The sequence below is a fragment of the Oncorhynchus gorbuscha genome, linkage group LG19 (genome assembly GCF_021184085.1).
Source record: "Oncorhynchus gorbuscha isolate QuinsamMale2020 ecotype Even-year linkage group LG19, OgorEven_v1.0, whole genome shotgun sequence".
NCBI classification, from domain to species: Eukaryota; Metazoa; Chordata; class Actinopteri; order Salmoniformes; family Salmonidae; genus Oncorhynchus; species Oncorhynchus gorbuscha.
This window is the reverse complement of record NC_060191.1, coordinates 34,254,914-34,270,046: the sequence shown is the minus strand read 5'-3', so window position 1 is coordinate 34,270,046 and position 15,133 is coordinate 34,254,914. Positions and strand designations below refer to the sequence as shown.

Here is a 15,133-nt window from a genome sequence, read left to right as displayed (position 1 = left end):
ACATGTTTGGTGTGTCTCCCAGGTGGCTTGTGGCAAAATTTAAATGACACTTTTTATGGATATCTTTAAGAAATGGCTTTCTTCTTGCCACTCTTCCATAAAGGCCAGATTTGTGCAATATACGACTGATTGTTGTCCTATGGACAGAGTCTCCCACCTCAGCTGTAGATCTCTGCAGTTCATCCAGAGTGATCATGGTCCTCTTAGCTGCATCTCTGATCAGTCTTCTCCTTGTATGAGCTGAAAGTTTAGAGGGACGGCCAGGTCTTGATAGATTTGCAGTGGTCTGATACTCCTTCCATTTCAATATTATCGCTTGCACAGTGCTCCTTGGGATGTTTAAAGCTTGGGAAATCGTTTTGTATCCAAATCCGGCTTTAAACTTCTTCACAACAGTATCTCGGACCTGCCTGGTGTGTTCCTTGTTCTTCATGATGCTCTCTGCGCTTTTAACGGACCTCTGAGACTATCACAGTGCAGGTGCATTTATACGGAGACTTGATTACACACAGGTGGATTGTATTTATCATCATTAGTCATTTAGGTCAACATTGGATCATTCAGAGATCCTCACTGAACTTCTGGAGAGAGTTTGCTGCACTGAAAGTAAAGGGGTTGAATAATTTTGCACGCCCAATTTTTCAGTTTTTGATTTGTTCAAAAAGTTTGAAATATCCAATAAATGTCGTTCCACTTCATGATTGTGTCCCACTTGTTGTTGATTCTTCACTAAAAAATACAGTTTTATATCTTTATGTTTGAAGCCTGAAATGTGGCAAAAGGTCGCAAAGTTCAAGGGGGTGCGACGTACAGCGCACATACTGTAGTCAGACACCAAAAGCAATGCTGTGTTAAGTCAAACACACACATTTATGGACTCTGACAGACACAGACACACCCTCAGTTTCACATGCAAACAGATACACATTTGTGCCTCTCTCCTTCTCACGCTCTCTCTCTCTCTCTTTCTCTCTCTCTCTCTCTCTCTCTCTCTCTCTCTCTCTCTCTCTCTCTCTCTCTCTCTCTCTCTCTCTCTCTCTCTCTCTCTCTCTCTCTCTCTCTCTCTCACTCTCTCACTCACTCACTCACTCACTCACTCACTCACTCACTCTCTTTCTCTCTTACTTGTTCTCCATCTTTCATAGACACACACACACACACACACACACACACACACACACACACACACACACACACACACACACACACACACACACACACACACACACACACACACACACACACACACACACACACACACACACACACACACACACACACACACACAAGGCCCATCCAGCAATGGGAAGACAGCTGTCCCTCACAGGGAGAGAGACAGTTGGTATTGAAATAGAAAACGAGAGCTGGGGGATGACAATGGCTTATTATCAATGTCATCAGCCATCCCCTATTCCTTGTCCCTCAGATGAGACTTGGGTGGAGGCTACACACACACACACACACAGATGTGAAACATAACAAGCACATGAAGAACACATGCACACACATACACACTCGCACAAACGCCAATGTGCATGTTGACCGACAGACAGGCAATATTGCCTAAGTGCTCTTGTGACATATACAGTATGTTATCATGCCATTGAACCCAGAACATTGTTGATTGACCTGAAATAAAATGTGAGAATGGCATTTGATGAAGAGTGGAGCCATCGGGAGATGAACAAAAGCACATTATATAGTCAAGCCTTGAACAGTTGAAGACTCAATATACACTGTATGTACTGTACTTGACATGACCTTTTAGTTGTGTGTGTTTGGACATTAGCTGCCTGTCAGCATAATAATGAATCTTAGAGGCACACCTGTGTCACGTGAGCCAGGTCTCTCTCTCTCTCTCTCTCTCTCTCTCTCTCTCTCTCTCTCTCTCTCTCTCTCTCTCTCTCTCTCTCTCTCTCTCTCTCTCTCTCTCTCTCTCTCTCTCTCTCTCTCTCTCTCTCTCTCTCTCTCTCTCTCTCTCTCTCTCTCTCTGTGTGTGTGTGTGTGTGTGTGTGTGTGTGTGTGTGTGTGTGTGTGTGTGTGTGTGTGTGTGTGTGTGTGTGTGTGTGTGTGTGTGTGTGTGTGTGTGTGTGTGTGTGTGTGTGTGTGTGTGTGTGTGTGTGTGTGTGTGTGTGTGTATGCATGCGTGTGTCTAAACAAAGACTTCGCTGTGTGCTGTGCCTCTCTCCGCCTCCCTTTGCATACGCCTGTAGATAAGCAAGTACAAACCCCCTCCTCCCTCCCTCCCTCCCTCCCTCCCTCCCTCCCTCCCTCCCTCCCTCCCTCCCTCCCTCCCTCCCAGCACTGTGGACAGTGTACACTCCAGATATTTCCATAGCCAGCCCTCACGCGGAAATGGAGGAGGAAGTGCATGGAGAAGAGAGGACAGGAGATTGTTGATAGGCCAACGCTGGGAGTCCAACAGGGGAAAAAACGACTCACCCAAGTCACCTAGAGACTTTGAAATGATTGCTTCGCTGTGTGGACATCCTCAAAACGGAGGTGCTGAGTACAGTGCATAATGTCGGTGAGGCAGAGACCTGAACACTGATGTGACCATACCATTAGCCAATAGTGCTATATATTTAGTGTAGACCTGAGGAAAATACAGGTTGATGACAGATATGGCCTACGGCCTATTAGAGGAATATGGCCAGGTGACTAGGGTCAGATACCGGCTGATAAGCCCCAGGTTGCACTGCCCTTGAACCACACACTTAAACCTGAATTGCTTTTGTCAATAACCACACCTTCTATCTATGTATGTGATGGTAGGGTGTGCTGTTTAAAGTGCTTTGGATAAGGGCCTCTGTTGAAGGACAGGTTGTAGTACAGCTCGTGGTATGGATGACGTACACTGTACCTTTACTCCTCCAATCAAACTCAACCCATCTCTCTCTTTCTGTTCCTCTCTCCCGTCTCTCCATCGCTCTTCTCTCCTCCTCACCTTCCTCCCTCTTTCTCCTCAGTCTTGATCCTGGAGCCCATTGAGAGGGAGGATCTGGGTGGCAGGACGCTGAAGATCACCGATTTTGGCCTGGCACGGGAGTGGCACCAGACCACCAAGATGAGCGCGGCGGGCACCTACGCCTGGATGGCCCCCGAGGTCATCAAACTCTCCCTGTTCTCCAAGAGCAGCGACGTCTGGAGGTACAACACTCTGTCATGTAAACTGTACCGTTTGCTGTTACTGTGGGACATGTCGTACACACAGCACGGTGCACGTGCAACACCCACAGTCAGTAGCTAGTGTCCTTGTTCTTTCAATAATTCAACTATTCATACCCTCAGGGAAATTTACTTCCTCAATATATAAACTCAGCAAAAAAAAAAAAGAGAAACGTCCTCTCACTGTCAACTGCGTCTATTTTCCGCAAACTTAACGTGTAAATATTTCCATGAACATAACAAGATTCAACAACTGAGACATAAAAACTGAACGAGTTCCACAGACACGTGACTAACAGAAATGGAATAATGTGTCCCTGAACAAAGGGGGGGGGGGGGGAATCAAAAGTAACAGTCCGTATCTGGTGTGGCCACCAGCTGTATTAAGTACTGCAGTGCATCTCCTCCTCATGAACTGCACCAGATTTGCCAGTTCTTACTGTGAGATGTTACCCCACTCTTACACCAAGGCACCTGCAAGTTACCGGACATATCTTGGGGGGGAATGGCCCTAGCCTTCACCCTCCGATCCAACAGCTCTGGTGAGACAAAACCGCGACTTGTCATTGAAGAGCACTTTTTGCCAATCCTGTCTGGTCCAGCGATGGTGGGTTTGTGCCCATAGTTGCTGTCTGGTGAGGACCTGCCTTACAACAGGCCTACAAGCGCTCATTTCAGCCTCTCTCAGCCTATTGAGGACAGTCTGAGCACTGAGGGATTGTGCGTCCTGGTGTAACTCAGGCAGTTGTTGTTGTCATCCTGTACCTGTCACGCAGGTGGGATGTTCGGCTGTACCGATCCTGTGCAGGTGTTGTTACCTGTGGTCTGCCACTGCGAGGACGATCAGCTGTCTGTCCTGTCTCCCTGTAGCACTGTCTTAGGTGTCTCACAGTACGGACATTGCAATTTATTGCCCTGGCCACATTTGCAGTCCTCATGCCTCCTTGCAGCATGTGTTAGTGTCTTAAAGACCTTTCCACAGGTGCATGTTTATTAATTGTTTATGGTTCATTGAACCAGCAGGGGAAACAGCGTTCAAACCATTTACAATGAAGATCTGTGAAGTTATTCAGATTTTTACGAATTATCTTGGAAAGACAGGGTCCTGAAAAAGGGATGTTTCTTTTTTTGCTGAGTTTAGTAGGTAACATAAAGTTTGTGTTATTATTAATAGCCTGTACAATCATGACCAGTGCCAGTGATTTGAAGCTGTACCCCCCCCCCTCTCAGTTTCGGGGTGCTGCTATGGGAGCTGCTAACAGGAGAGGTTCCGTACCGTGAGATAGATGCGCTGGCCGTGGCGTACGGAGTGGCCATGAACAAACTGACCCTGCCCGTCCCCTCCACCTGCCCCGAGCCCTTCGCACTCCTGCTGGCGGGTAAGAACCAAGATGGCTTCCTGTCAGAACCATTTTCACCTATTGATTAGAACCAAGATGGCTTCCTGTCAGCCTCTCAGTCTATTATTGTTGGTGGTCAGAGTGAGAGTACTGTAGGTTCCCCTCCCAGTCAGCCAGCTGGCGATTTCATAGGCTCTTGCTCCACTTCTCTCTCCACTATTTCCTAATGCTCTTTCTCGCTTCATCCCTCTCTCCCTCTCCTTTGTCTTATCCCCGTTCATCCTTTAATCTCTCCTTTGTCACCCCTATACCGTGTCCGCTCTCTGTTTTACTGCTCTCTCTCCCCTCTTTCATCCCCTCTCTCTTTTTCTTCAGCCCATCCTTGGACTTGAAATATCATCTGTCTGTCTATAAACAATGGTTTGGGATCTGAGGGCAATTGGTGCTACAGAGCAATGGGGTCTGTAGCGTGTACATCTTGAAGACAACCACAGTACTTGGTTATTTTGAGAATTTACACGACCGTTCAAAAGTTTGGGGCCACTTAGAAATGTCCTTGTTTTTGAAAGAGAAGCACATTTTCTGTCCATTAAAAGGACTTCAAATTGATCATAAATACAGTGTGGACATTGTTAATGTTGTAAATGACTGTTGTAGCTGGAAACGGCTGCTTTTTAATGGAATATCTACATACAGAGGCCCATTATCAGCAACCATCACGCCTGTGTTCCAATGGCACGTGGTGTTAGCTAATCCAAGTTATTAATTTTAAAAGGCTCATTGATCATTAGAAAACCCTTATGCAATTATTTTAGCACAGCTGAAAACTGGCCTTCTTTAGACTAGTTGAGTATCTGGAGCATCAGCATTTGTGGGTTCGATTACAGGCTCAAAATGGCCAGAAACAAAGACATTTCTTCTGAAACTCGTCAGTTTATTCTTGTTCTGAGAAATGAAGGCTATTCCATACAAGAAATTGCCAAGAAACTGAAGATCTCGGAACAACGCTGTGTACTACCCCTTCACAGAACAGTGCAAACTGTCTCTAACCAGAGTAGAAAGAGGAGTGGGAGGCCGCGGTGGCACAATTGAGCAAGAGGACAGGTTCATTAGAGTGTTTAGTTTGAGAAACAGATGCTTCACAAGTACTCACCAGTCTCAATGTCAACAGTGAAGAGGCAACTCCGGGATGCTCTGTCCAAGTTTCTCTGTTCAGTGTCTGTGTTTTTTGCCATCATAATATTTTCTTTGTATTGGCCAGCATCCCGGAGTCGCCTCTTCACAGTTGACGTTGAGACTGGTGTTTTGCTGGTACTATTTAATGAAGCTGCTAGTTGAGGACTTGTGAGGCGTCTGTTTCTCAAACTATACACTATAATGCATTTGTCCTCTTGCTCAGTTGTGCACCGGGGCCTCCCACTCCTCCTTCTATTCTGGTTTGAGCAAGTTTGCGCTGTTCTGTGAAGGGAGTAGTACACAGCTCGGTACGAGATCTTCAGTTTCTTGGCAATTTCTCACATGGAATAGCCTTCATTTCTCAGAACAAGTTTAGACTAACGAGTTTCAGAAGAAAGTTTGTTTCTGGTCATTTTGAGCCTGTAATCAAACTCACAAATGCTGATGTTCCAGATACTCACTAACCTAAAGAAGGCCAGTTTTATTGTCTCTTTAATCATCACAACAGTTTTCAGCTGTGCTAACATAATTGCAAAAGGGTTTTCTAATGATCAATTAGCCTTTTAAAATTATAAACTTGGATTAGCTAACACAGCGTGCCATTGGAACACAGGAGTGATGGTTGCTGATAATGGGCCTCTGTACGTGTAACGGGATTCTTCCGTCGAAGGAGAGGCGGACTAAAATGCAGAGCGGTAGTTGTCCATGGTTTTTAATGAGAAAAACTATACATGAACAGAATACAAAACAAGAAACGTGAAAACCCGAAAACAGTCCCGTGTGGCACAAACACTAACACAGGAAAAAAACACCCACAAATCCCAACACAAAACAGGCTACCTAAATATGGTTCCCAATCAGAGACAATGACGAACACCTGCCTCTGATTGAGAACCATATCAGGCCAAACATAGAAATAGACAAACCAGACACACAACATAGAATGCCCACCCAGCTCACGTCCTGACCAACACTAAAACAAGGAAAACACACAAGAACTATGGTCAGAACGTGACAATTTGCTTTTCTTTCAAAAACAAGGACATTTCTAAGTGACCCCAAAACTTTTGAACGGTAAGTGTACATTTAAGCCATATTGACTCAGCCTCCTCTCCCCATCCCCAGAGTGCTGGAGCCCTAACCCCCACAGTCGCCCGTCCTTCACTAGTATCCTCACGCGGCTGCTGGCCATCGAACAGTCGGCCATGTTTCAGATGCCCCTGGAGTCCTTCCACTCTCTGCAGGAGGACTGGAGGCTGGAGATCCAGCAGATGTTTGACGAGCTCAGGGCCAAGGAGAAGGTGAGAAGAGCCCCCACGGTCACGTGGGCATGGTGTCAACATCCCCCACAAAGTGCAAGTGGGAAAGTGCCGTTGCCTTGGCAACGTGAATGATCCTCGACAGGGTGTTATGTTGCTGTAACACCACATCTACATTTTGTTTTATATGCCCCTCTCCTCTCCTCTAGGAGTTGCGTTCTTGGGAGGAGGCGTTGGCTCGTGCGGCTGAGGAGCAGAGGGAGCAGGAGGAGCAGCTGAGGAGGAGAGAGCAGGAGCTGGCTGAGAGAGAGATCGATATCGTGGAGCGTGAACTCAACATCATCATCCACCAGATGTACCAGGAGAAGCCCAGGGTCAAGAAGCGCAAGGGCCACTTCAAGAAGAGCAGACTGCTCAAGCTGGGCAGAGATAGCAACAGCATCAGTCTGCCCTCTGGTGTGTGATGGAGGGTATTGCACCCAAGCACTTATCCTATTACTTGAATAGGGCATCATTCTTTTTTCTTTCTATCCTTATTAGGATTGCAAAATTACAGTAACTTTCCCAAAATCCACAGGTTTTTAAGAAAGACTGGTTGGAGGGTTCACGGATTCCGGGAATCTTCCAACCAGGATTTCTGTGAAACCAAGCAATTTGGTGGAAAGTTACCGGAATTCTTGCTGCCAATCATTTGACTGTAATCCCTCCCTGTTGTGTATGTACACAGGTTTTGAGCATAAGATCACAGTGCAGGCGTCTCCGAGCGTGGATAAGAGGAAGCCCCAGGGCAATGAGAGCACCACACCTCCAGCCAGCCCAGGGGTCATACCCCGCCTCAGGGCCATACGACGTGAGTTGGTCTGTGGGGGAGACAGAGGGGAGACAGAGACAGGGGTTGAGGGGGACTGGAGGAACGAGGACACACCAAAAAGTTAACACCGGTTATTCAATTGTGGGGGATGCCATTGTCTCAATATAATCCGAACCAATGTTGTGGATTCCCTCCCTAGATCTGGTATTCAGGTGGATACAACTGCATTTTGTTATATTCACGGCACAACGGTGGTTTGTTGATGATGTGTTGTGTTGTGTTGTACTGACAATAACTGTGTTATTGAGCCCCTCAGTGACTCCCAGCGATGGCAGTAAAACGTGGGGCCGCAGTGCCGTGTGTAAGAAGGAGGACCTGGCAGCTAGCAAAAAGAAGGGACGCACCTGGGGGCCCAGCTCCACCCTCCAGAGAGAGAGACTGGGCGGAGAGGACAGGTAACAGTCATGGTCCAAAAACAGCCCCTTGATAGCCCCATTCCCTAACCTGCCTGCTACCCTTTCAGATTTGTTTCATTTGCACATCAGAATCATCTCTGAACATTATTCTGGCGAGTGTTTGGTGTATGGTACCAGTTAATAGTATTGACCCAATCTTCTTCGTCTTGCAGGTTGAACTCGCTGGGCGACGGATGCAAGGTGTGGTCCTCTAGTGCCCCGAATCTGGGCAAGTCTCCCAAACACGCCCCCATGACCGCCGGCTTCTCTAGCCTCAATGAAATGGGTGGGTCTCTTCATGTATCACCATTTCTGCAACAGAAAAGAGGTTGCAAAACATACCGTGGATACAAAATCCGTCGGATTCGTGACTGATTGAAATGCTTTGTTCTCCTTCTCACACTCTCGCTTTCTCTATCTTTCTGTCTCTCTCTCTCTCTCTGACAGAGGAGCACTGTGAGCTGGAGGAGTCGCCCGGGTCTCTGATGCCCCCAGAGCCCTGCAGTAACGGGGCTGTGGAGGAGGGAGGCCCCTCGTTGGGCGGGGCGGGGCCCGGGATGGGGAGCGGGGTGGGTTACCAAGACTCTGTGCGGCGCTGCAGCCAGAGGAAGAAGAGTGACCTGCTGCTGCTGGGCTGTGCCTCCCTACTGGCCTCTGTAGGTCTGGGGCTGGACCTGCTACAGCTGGGGAGACTACAGGTACTGTACGGAGGGAAATGGGTCTGTAACACACCCAGAAGGACAAAATGACCCAAACCATGGGAAGAGATCCTCAATCCTGCCACCTGGTGTAGCGATGATCTTTACACACTGAATAAGGGTTTACACTCGACACCAGGGAGTTGACAAGGTCTAGTGTGTGTCAGTTGGCAAGATGCAACCGTAGATTGTAAGGTAGATGCCAGTAAGAACTGACCCGTTTCCATGTGTGTGTGTGTCTAGGTCCAACAGGATGAGCAGGACCTTAGAGAGGAGCAGCGCAAGAAAAAGGACAGCATTTTCCAGCGAACGGGTCGCTTCCGTCGCAGCACCTCTCCCCCGAGCCGCGCCCTGTCCCTCTCGCTGTCCCGCCGCCGCGACTCTACTCTCCCCTGCATGGACCCCTCTCCCTCCGTCACCCTCCTCTCCCTCTCCTCCCTCTCAGACTGCAACTCCACCAAATCTCTCCTTCCCTCGGAACTTGAGGACTTGGCGTTGACCCCCGGAGTGGGCGTCTCCCTCCCCGCGGCGCCTCCCGTCCCCTCAGTTAACCCCCTCCTGGATCTGAGGGCAGAGAGCTTCAAGAGAGAGCCCAACCAGTCCCTCACGCCCACTCACGTGTCTGCAACCATGAACAGGGGGCACAGACGCACCCCCTCTGACGGGGCGATACGCCCCCGCGCCCAAACCCTAGGGCACCGCAGGACCCCCTCGGACGGCAGCATGCCCATGCCGCCCCCGCCAGGGCCACCCACCCTCCCCCTACATGCAGGTGAGTGTGTTGGGAAAGCATGATGTCACTATGAGCTTTAATTGAATTGAATTGAAGAAAGGGAAGCAATACACTGTGTTCAAAACATTAAGAACACCTGCTCTTTCCATGACAGAGACTGACCAGGTGAACCCAGGCGAAAGCTATGATCCCTTATTGATGTCACTTGTTAAATCCACTTCAAATCCGTGTAGATGAATTGGATGAGACAGGTTAAAGAATGATTTTTAAGCCTTGATACAATTGAGACATGGATTGTGTATATGTGCCATTTAGAGGGTGAATGTGCAAGACAAAAGATTGAAGTGCCTTTGAACGGGGTATGGTAGTAGGTGCCAGGCGCACCGGTTTGTGTCAAGAACTGCAACGCTGTGGGGTTTTTCACGCTCAACAGTTTCACGTGTGTATCAAGAATGGTCCACCCTCCCAAAGCACATCCAGCCAACATGACCCAACTGGGGGGAAGGGGGTTACAATTGAACCTAAAATAAGACATGGCCTGTCATGGCACATCCCTGTTGTGTTCATATTATTCTCCCCTGTTCTCTCCCTCTTCTCTCCCTCTGGTATCTGTATTTCTCTCTCTTCTCTCAGGTTACAGGGAGACCCTGGACATCCCCCGACTCTCTGACCCCTCCAGCCTCTTCCCAAGGGTCCTCCGCCGCAAGGCCCCCGCTCCGCCTGTCCCTGTCCCGGTCCTGGAGCCCCTGACCAACATCAGCCCCTTGGAGAGGCCCAAGACCCTGGAGTTCGCCCCCCGGCCTCGGCCCACCCCAGCCAGGGTGCGACCGGACCCCTGGAAGCTGGGCTCCCTGTCCAGGACCCTGAGCTCATCCCCGGGCAGCAGCTGTGACAGTCCCCTGGGCTCTGGAGACAGCAGTGCCAGCACCGGCGCGGTCAGGCCCAACCTCATGGACATGGACGTGGATGGACAGGATCTGGACGGCACCGTGCCCCTGTGTGAACAGCACCAGGCTGCACAGCTCTGTGGACAGAACTACGGCTAAGCCACACTCTGCAACATTACTGTAAATGGGCAACACTACTCCTAGTGCACACTTCAAAGACTCCTTAGTATGCCCACTTTATTCCTGGTAGCCAATCCCTTTGCAAACAGTACTTCTCCTAGTGTCCACTCTGAAGCCCACTTGTGCGGGCTGTACCTCTCTCCTGGTGGTCACTCCTAAGCCTTGTGCCCTCCAAGTCTCATAGTACTCCTAGTACACACCCAAGCATCCGGGACAGCACTTCTCTTAGTGTCCCTTCCAAAGCCGCCCAGTGTGGGACAACATTCCTCCAAGTGACCACTCCGCAGCCTCTAGAGTCCAAACCTCCAGTGCCCTAGTGACCAGTGTGCCCTCCTAACCTTCCATATATATTGCCCGTCCTCCAAAAAGGAACATGTAAACCATTACGCTTCTAGGCAGACACTTCTAAGTGCTCATCCCTATCCATCATTTCCTGTAGTAAGGGACTCGTTCTGCTTCACCACTCCGTGGACTCTCTGCCTCTCTCGACACAGGTGTCATGTCTGTCTCTGCTCTCTCCTTCCCCAAGGACTAGGGCCGAAGCTTCGCCAGCGGTCGACACTTCACACCTCTCATCAGGGTTGGAATCATTGTACGATGACTCTTGGGAGTGCCCTTGAAGTGTCCACGGGGGGGGGTGCCCTGATTTGTGACGAGAGCACCTCTGGGTGCCATGTGAACCCTGCTGCCCCTCCTTCGTATTTACATGTAGTCAATGGCAGGACGACGCTCCAATCCTGAGCGACTTCCAAATCAGTGCGTAAGTTGCCCTCTTATTGAGCGTCCCCTTCTATAGAACTAATGTCCACCTCCCTCACCTCCAGATAGCATCTTAGCTGTATAGGGATGGTCTCTGTCCTGTCCCCTCTCCCCAAAGGCCGTGACAGGAACAGGGAAGCCATTTTAAGCTCCACAGCACAATGGACAGGACTTTGCCTCCTCAGCCCTGTGTAGGCGAATGAGTTTGATTCTTCTCAAGGCTTGAACCATTCCAGCCATAACCTGTTTAGCACAGCATTTTCTATTGGTTTGGTCGAATTGTGGGTCTGTATGGGTGCACTCTGTGTGTGTGTGTGTGTGTGTGTGTGTGTGGGTGTGTGGGTGCGCACGCGTGTTTGTGTTTTGTGACCGCATGTTATTTTAGCGTGAAGGATGTACTGTAGAACTAGCAAATCCGTAGTAAGAGAGCCGAAACATGCTTTTCTCCCCCTCATTCTTTACCTTACGTCCTCATAGGGTTGCAAAATGTCCGGTAACTTTTCCAACATTCCCTGGTTTACCAGAAACCCTGGTTGAAAGATTCCTGGAATAAGCAGGAAATGCGAGAATCCTCGAACCAGGATTTCTGTAAAACGAAGGAATTTGGGGAAAGTTGCTGTAAATGGGAAACGCTATGTCATCATAACCTGGAGTTTCTCAGCAAATGTCCTCTCTCTCACCGATCATCACTGGTTTGTATAGAGCCCCTTATACACTCTGCTGTATGGATCGTTTACTACAACAACAGCAGGTCCTCTGAGAGCAGAGGAGGATCATGGGAAATGAGGGTAAATCCACTTGCAATAAATGGTTAATGAATACTACCTGTTTTCTACAACAACAAAAAAACGAATTCCCACATTCCGTACTCCTTTCTCTACCTACTGGATAGTGATACAACCTCATTGAAGGGGAAAAAGAGCACAATCTTTGGTTAAAGAGCCATGATATGGACATGTCAGACTGTGAAGGACTTGACACAAGGGTGCTTGGGATGTGGACGGCGAATCGAGAGAACTCTGGATTCTCTCGCAGGCCCGCGAGCGCACCCGTACTGTCTGGTTGCTGAAAGACGATGAAGAACACCACTTTTTAATGGCACAGTTGGTCGAGGCTACATACAAGTATTTACTTGGCTGTGTCTGGGAGTGTTTTGTAGGTATGTGTGTGTATGCGTGTGTGTGTGTGTGTGTTTAGTGTTATTATTTGTATGGGATGATGTCAATCCCATAGGTAGAGGGGTGAGCCAATCTCATCCTTATTCTCCTTGTGTGGTTAAGAACGCTCAGAGTATTTATTAAAATTATTGTTATAATTGAAATCATGATTAATTATTGTTATTATGATTCTCTTTACGGAATATCTGTATATATATATATTTGTTAATATAACACAGACCAACCAAGAAAAACCGAGCAAACTACAGACTGACGGGCGGATGTCTTCGATCTGTCTCACTCTGTGACGTTCTGGGATACCTGACGAGAGAGGGACGTGTTGTTGACTGTTGAGGTGTGATGATGAATGATTTAATGAATGACAAAATAAAAGAGGAAGAGAAGTGCTTGCTTTGTTTCTGCTGTTCCTTTCTCTCTCTCTGTCTGTCTGTCTGTCTGTCTGTCTGTCTGTCTGTCTGTCTGTCTGTCTGTCTGTCTGTCTGTCTGTCTGTCTGTCTGTCTGTCTGTCTGTCTGTCTGTCTGTCTCTGTCTGTCTGTCTCTCTCTCTCTCTGTCTGTCTCACTCTCTCGCTGTCTGTCTCTCTGTTTCCCCCCCTCTCTCTGTCTCTCCCCTCCCCCTCCCTCTCTCTCTAACTCTCTCTCTCTCTCTCTGTGGAGTTATATCCACAAGGTTTACTCTCTTTACATTTTTACAAACATTCTATTCTACCACAAGCTCTAGGGTTTGTAATAGCTGAACATTTACAGCACTTATTTTCAAGTACCACACATTATACTGGATCTCTGTGACCAGGACAAAGGCCTGGCTGCAATAACAGTGAACCTCCTCTAGATGTCATCAAAGCTCATCACGATATGTCACTACTGTCCTTTACTTTGCCAAATACACTTACAAGGACAAGTATGGTACAGGTTGTGCGTTTTAATAATAATTTAGTTGTTCACAGGTATCTTTCAGGTTTTCTTCTGTGGCGTTGTATCCTCCGACATTATCATCTGTCTTGTTGTTATGAGTATTACGAGATGGTGCCCCCTTGAGCATGAGACCACCCTGACTAAAAAGTCCCACGGGATCTCTGCAGGATTTTTCTTGCCTTTGTGACGGAATTGTGAAGGTGACCTGTAGGAATGTGTGACTCCAGCATCGTGTTGACGATGAAACATACCTGATATATTTACTTTACGTCTCAGACACCTGACTTAATCGAACAGGCTAATAGAGATGCATTCACAGCCCAGTTTGTACCTGGTGCTAACGGGCTTCATTTGTCCTGATATTGTCAACATTCTGATTGGGCCCAGATATTAGCCATTGCAGCTACTCATGGCATTAAAATGCGTCTCCTTACCTATCCACTGTGTTTGCACTGTCACCAGACTTCCCTGTAGGCAAATCATTTAACATATATTGTTTCAAAATAGCATCTATTCATTTTTTTTTTAAATACTGATGCCTTAAGTCAATGGTTTTAGAGGGGTGGATACTGATGATTTAAATGGTTTCACTGTCCAAATCAAATCGATGTATAAAGCCCTTTTCACATCAGCCGATGTCACAAAGTGCTACACAGAAACCCAGCCTAAAACCCCAAACACAGACGTAGAAGCACGGTCCGTCTCCACTTGTAAGATATCCAGACACAACGCATCTCTGACTACCTCAGGGGGGGTGGTCCGAAAAGACTGGTTCCCAATCAGACCACAATAAGTATTTTAATCGTCTACACCCGTCTAAAAACGTGGCGACAATCAAAATGTGATAAGATTAGAACATAGGACGCGTGTTAGCGCCAGGTATAAACGGGGCTCGTGGCAACAAGCAGTGTGGAGTGTGAAAGAGCCTCATCAGCTGTTCGTTCAGCTAATCTGTGACATGAGTTAATAAAAACATGGAACTCATGAATATATTCATCGAAACTGAAAAAGAAAATGAGAGGTTTTTGATGCAAGGCGGAATGTCAGTCAACACACGCGCACACACACTCACAGTCCTGGTCCATTTCACTGCTCTGTCTGTCTGTCAGTGCGAGAGCCGCCGATCACACACCGTTCCAGACGCCAGCCAGTTGCCTAGCAACCGCTCTTCACATCGATGGCAATGCTATTAAAAGCCACAGCAAAGAAAAAAGGAAAAGGGGCGATGGAGGAAATTTTGACTCAATAAGGATTTGTTTAGAAAGGTCTCATGTACATCCTCAATTCACCTCCGGGTTTCACCAGTGCTGAGGTCGCTGCATCACAGTGCTTCTCTGTTCCCCCGTTTGAAACCTAGTGACACAACGCACACATGCACGTTCGCACTCACACACCCATTGCGTCTATATGTTTGTTCCTATTCCTGTTGTCCTGTCGTCCTTTTGCCTCCTTTGTGCTTTCTTACTTCCTCCGTGTCTTGCTCTTTTATCTCAGCATGTCTCTCCTCCTCTTTTCTCCCTCCATCTTTCCCCTGGCACCTCTCAGCGGGTCTATCCCACTGGGCACAGACGTCCA

The 15,133-nt window shown here is 48.0% G+C and overlaps 1 protein-coding gene across 1 annotated transcript in view; it reads left to right on the top strand.

The window, feature by feature from the left end:
- The window catches only part of LOC124005679 (mitogen-activated protein kinase kinase kinase 10-like), a 60,076-nt gene extending 47,057 nt beyond the window's left edge, over window positions 1-13,019 (top strand). Inside the window, exons 2-11 of the mRNA XM_046315127.1 lie at window positions 2,970-3,150; window positions 4,399-4,547; window positions 6,810-6,985; window positions 7,153-7,399; window positions 7,671-7,793; window positions 8,071-8,209; window positions 8,383-8,495; window positions 8,657-8,907; window positions 9,151-9,679; window positions 10,274-13,019. Coding sequence (XP_046171083.1) covers window positions 2,970-3,150; window positions 4,399-4,547; window positions 6,810-6,985; window positions 7,153-7,399; window positions 7,671-7,793; window positions 8,071-8,209; window positions 8,383-8,495; window positions 8,657-8,907; window positions 9,151-9,679; window positions 10,274-10,686 — 2,321 coding nt within the window. The 3' untranslated portion in view covers window positions 10,687-13,019. The remainder of the gene's footprint in view (window positions 1-2,969; window positions 3,151-4,398; window positions 4,548-6,809; window positions 6,986-7,152; window positions 7,400-7,670; window positions 7,794-8,070; window positions 8,210-8,382; window positions 8,496-8,656; window positions 8,908-9,150; window positions 9,680-10,273) is intronic.
- The last annotated feature ends 2,114 nt before the right edge of the window (window positions 13,020-15,133 follow it).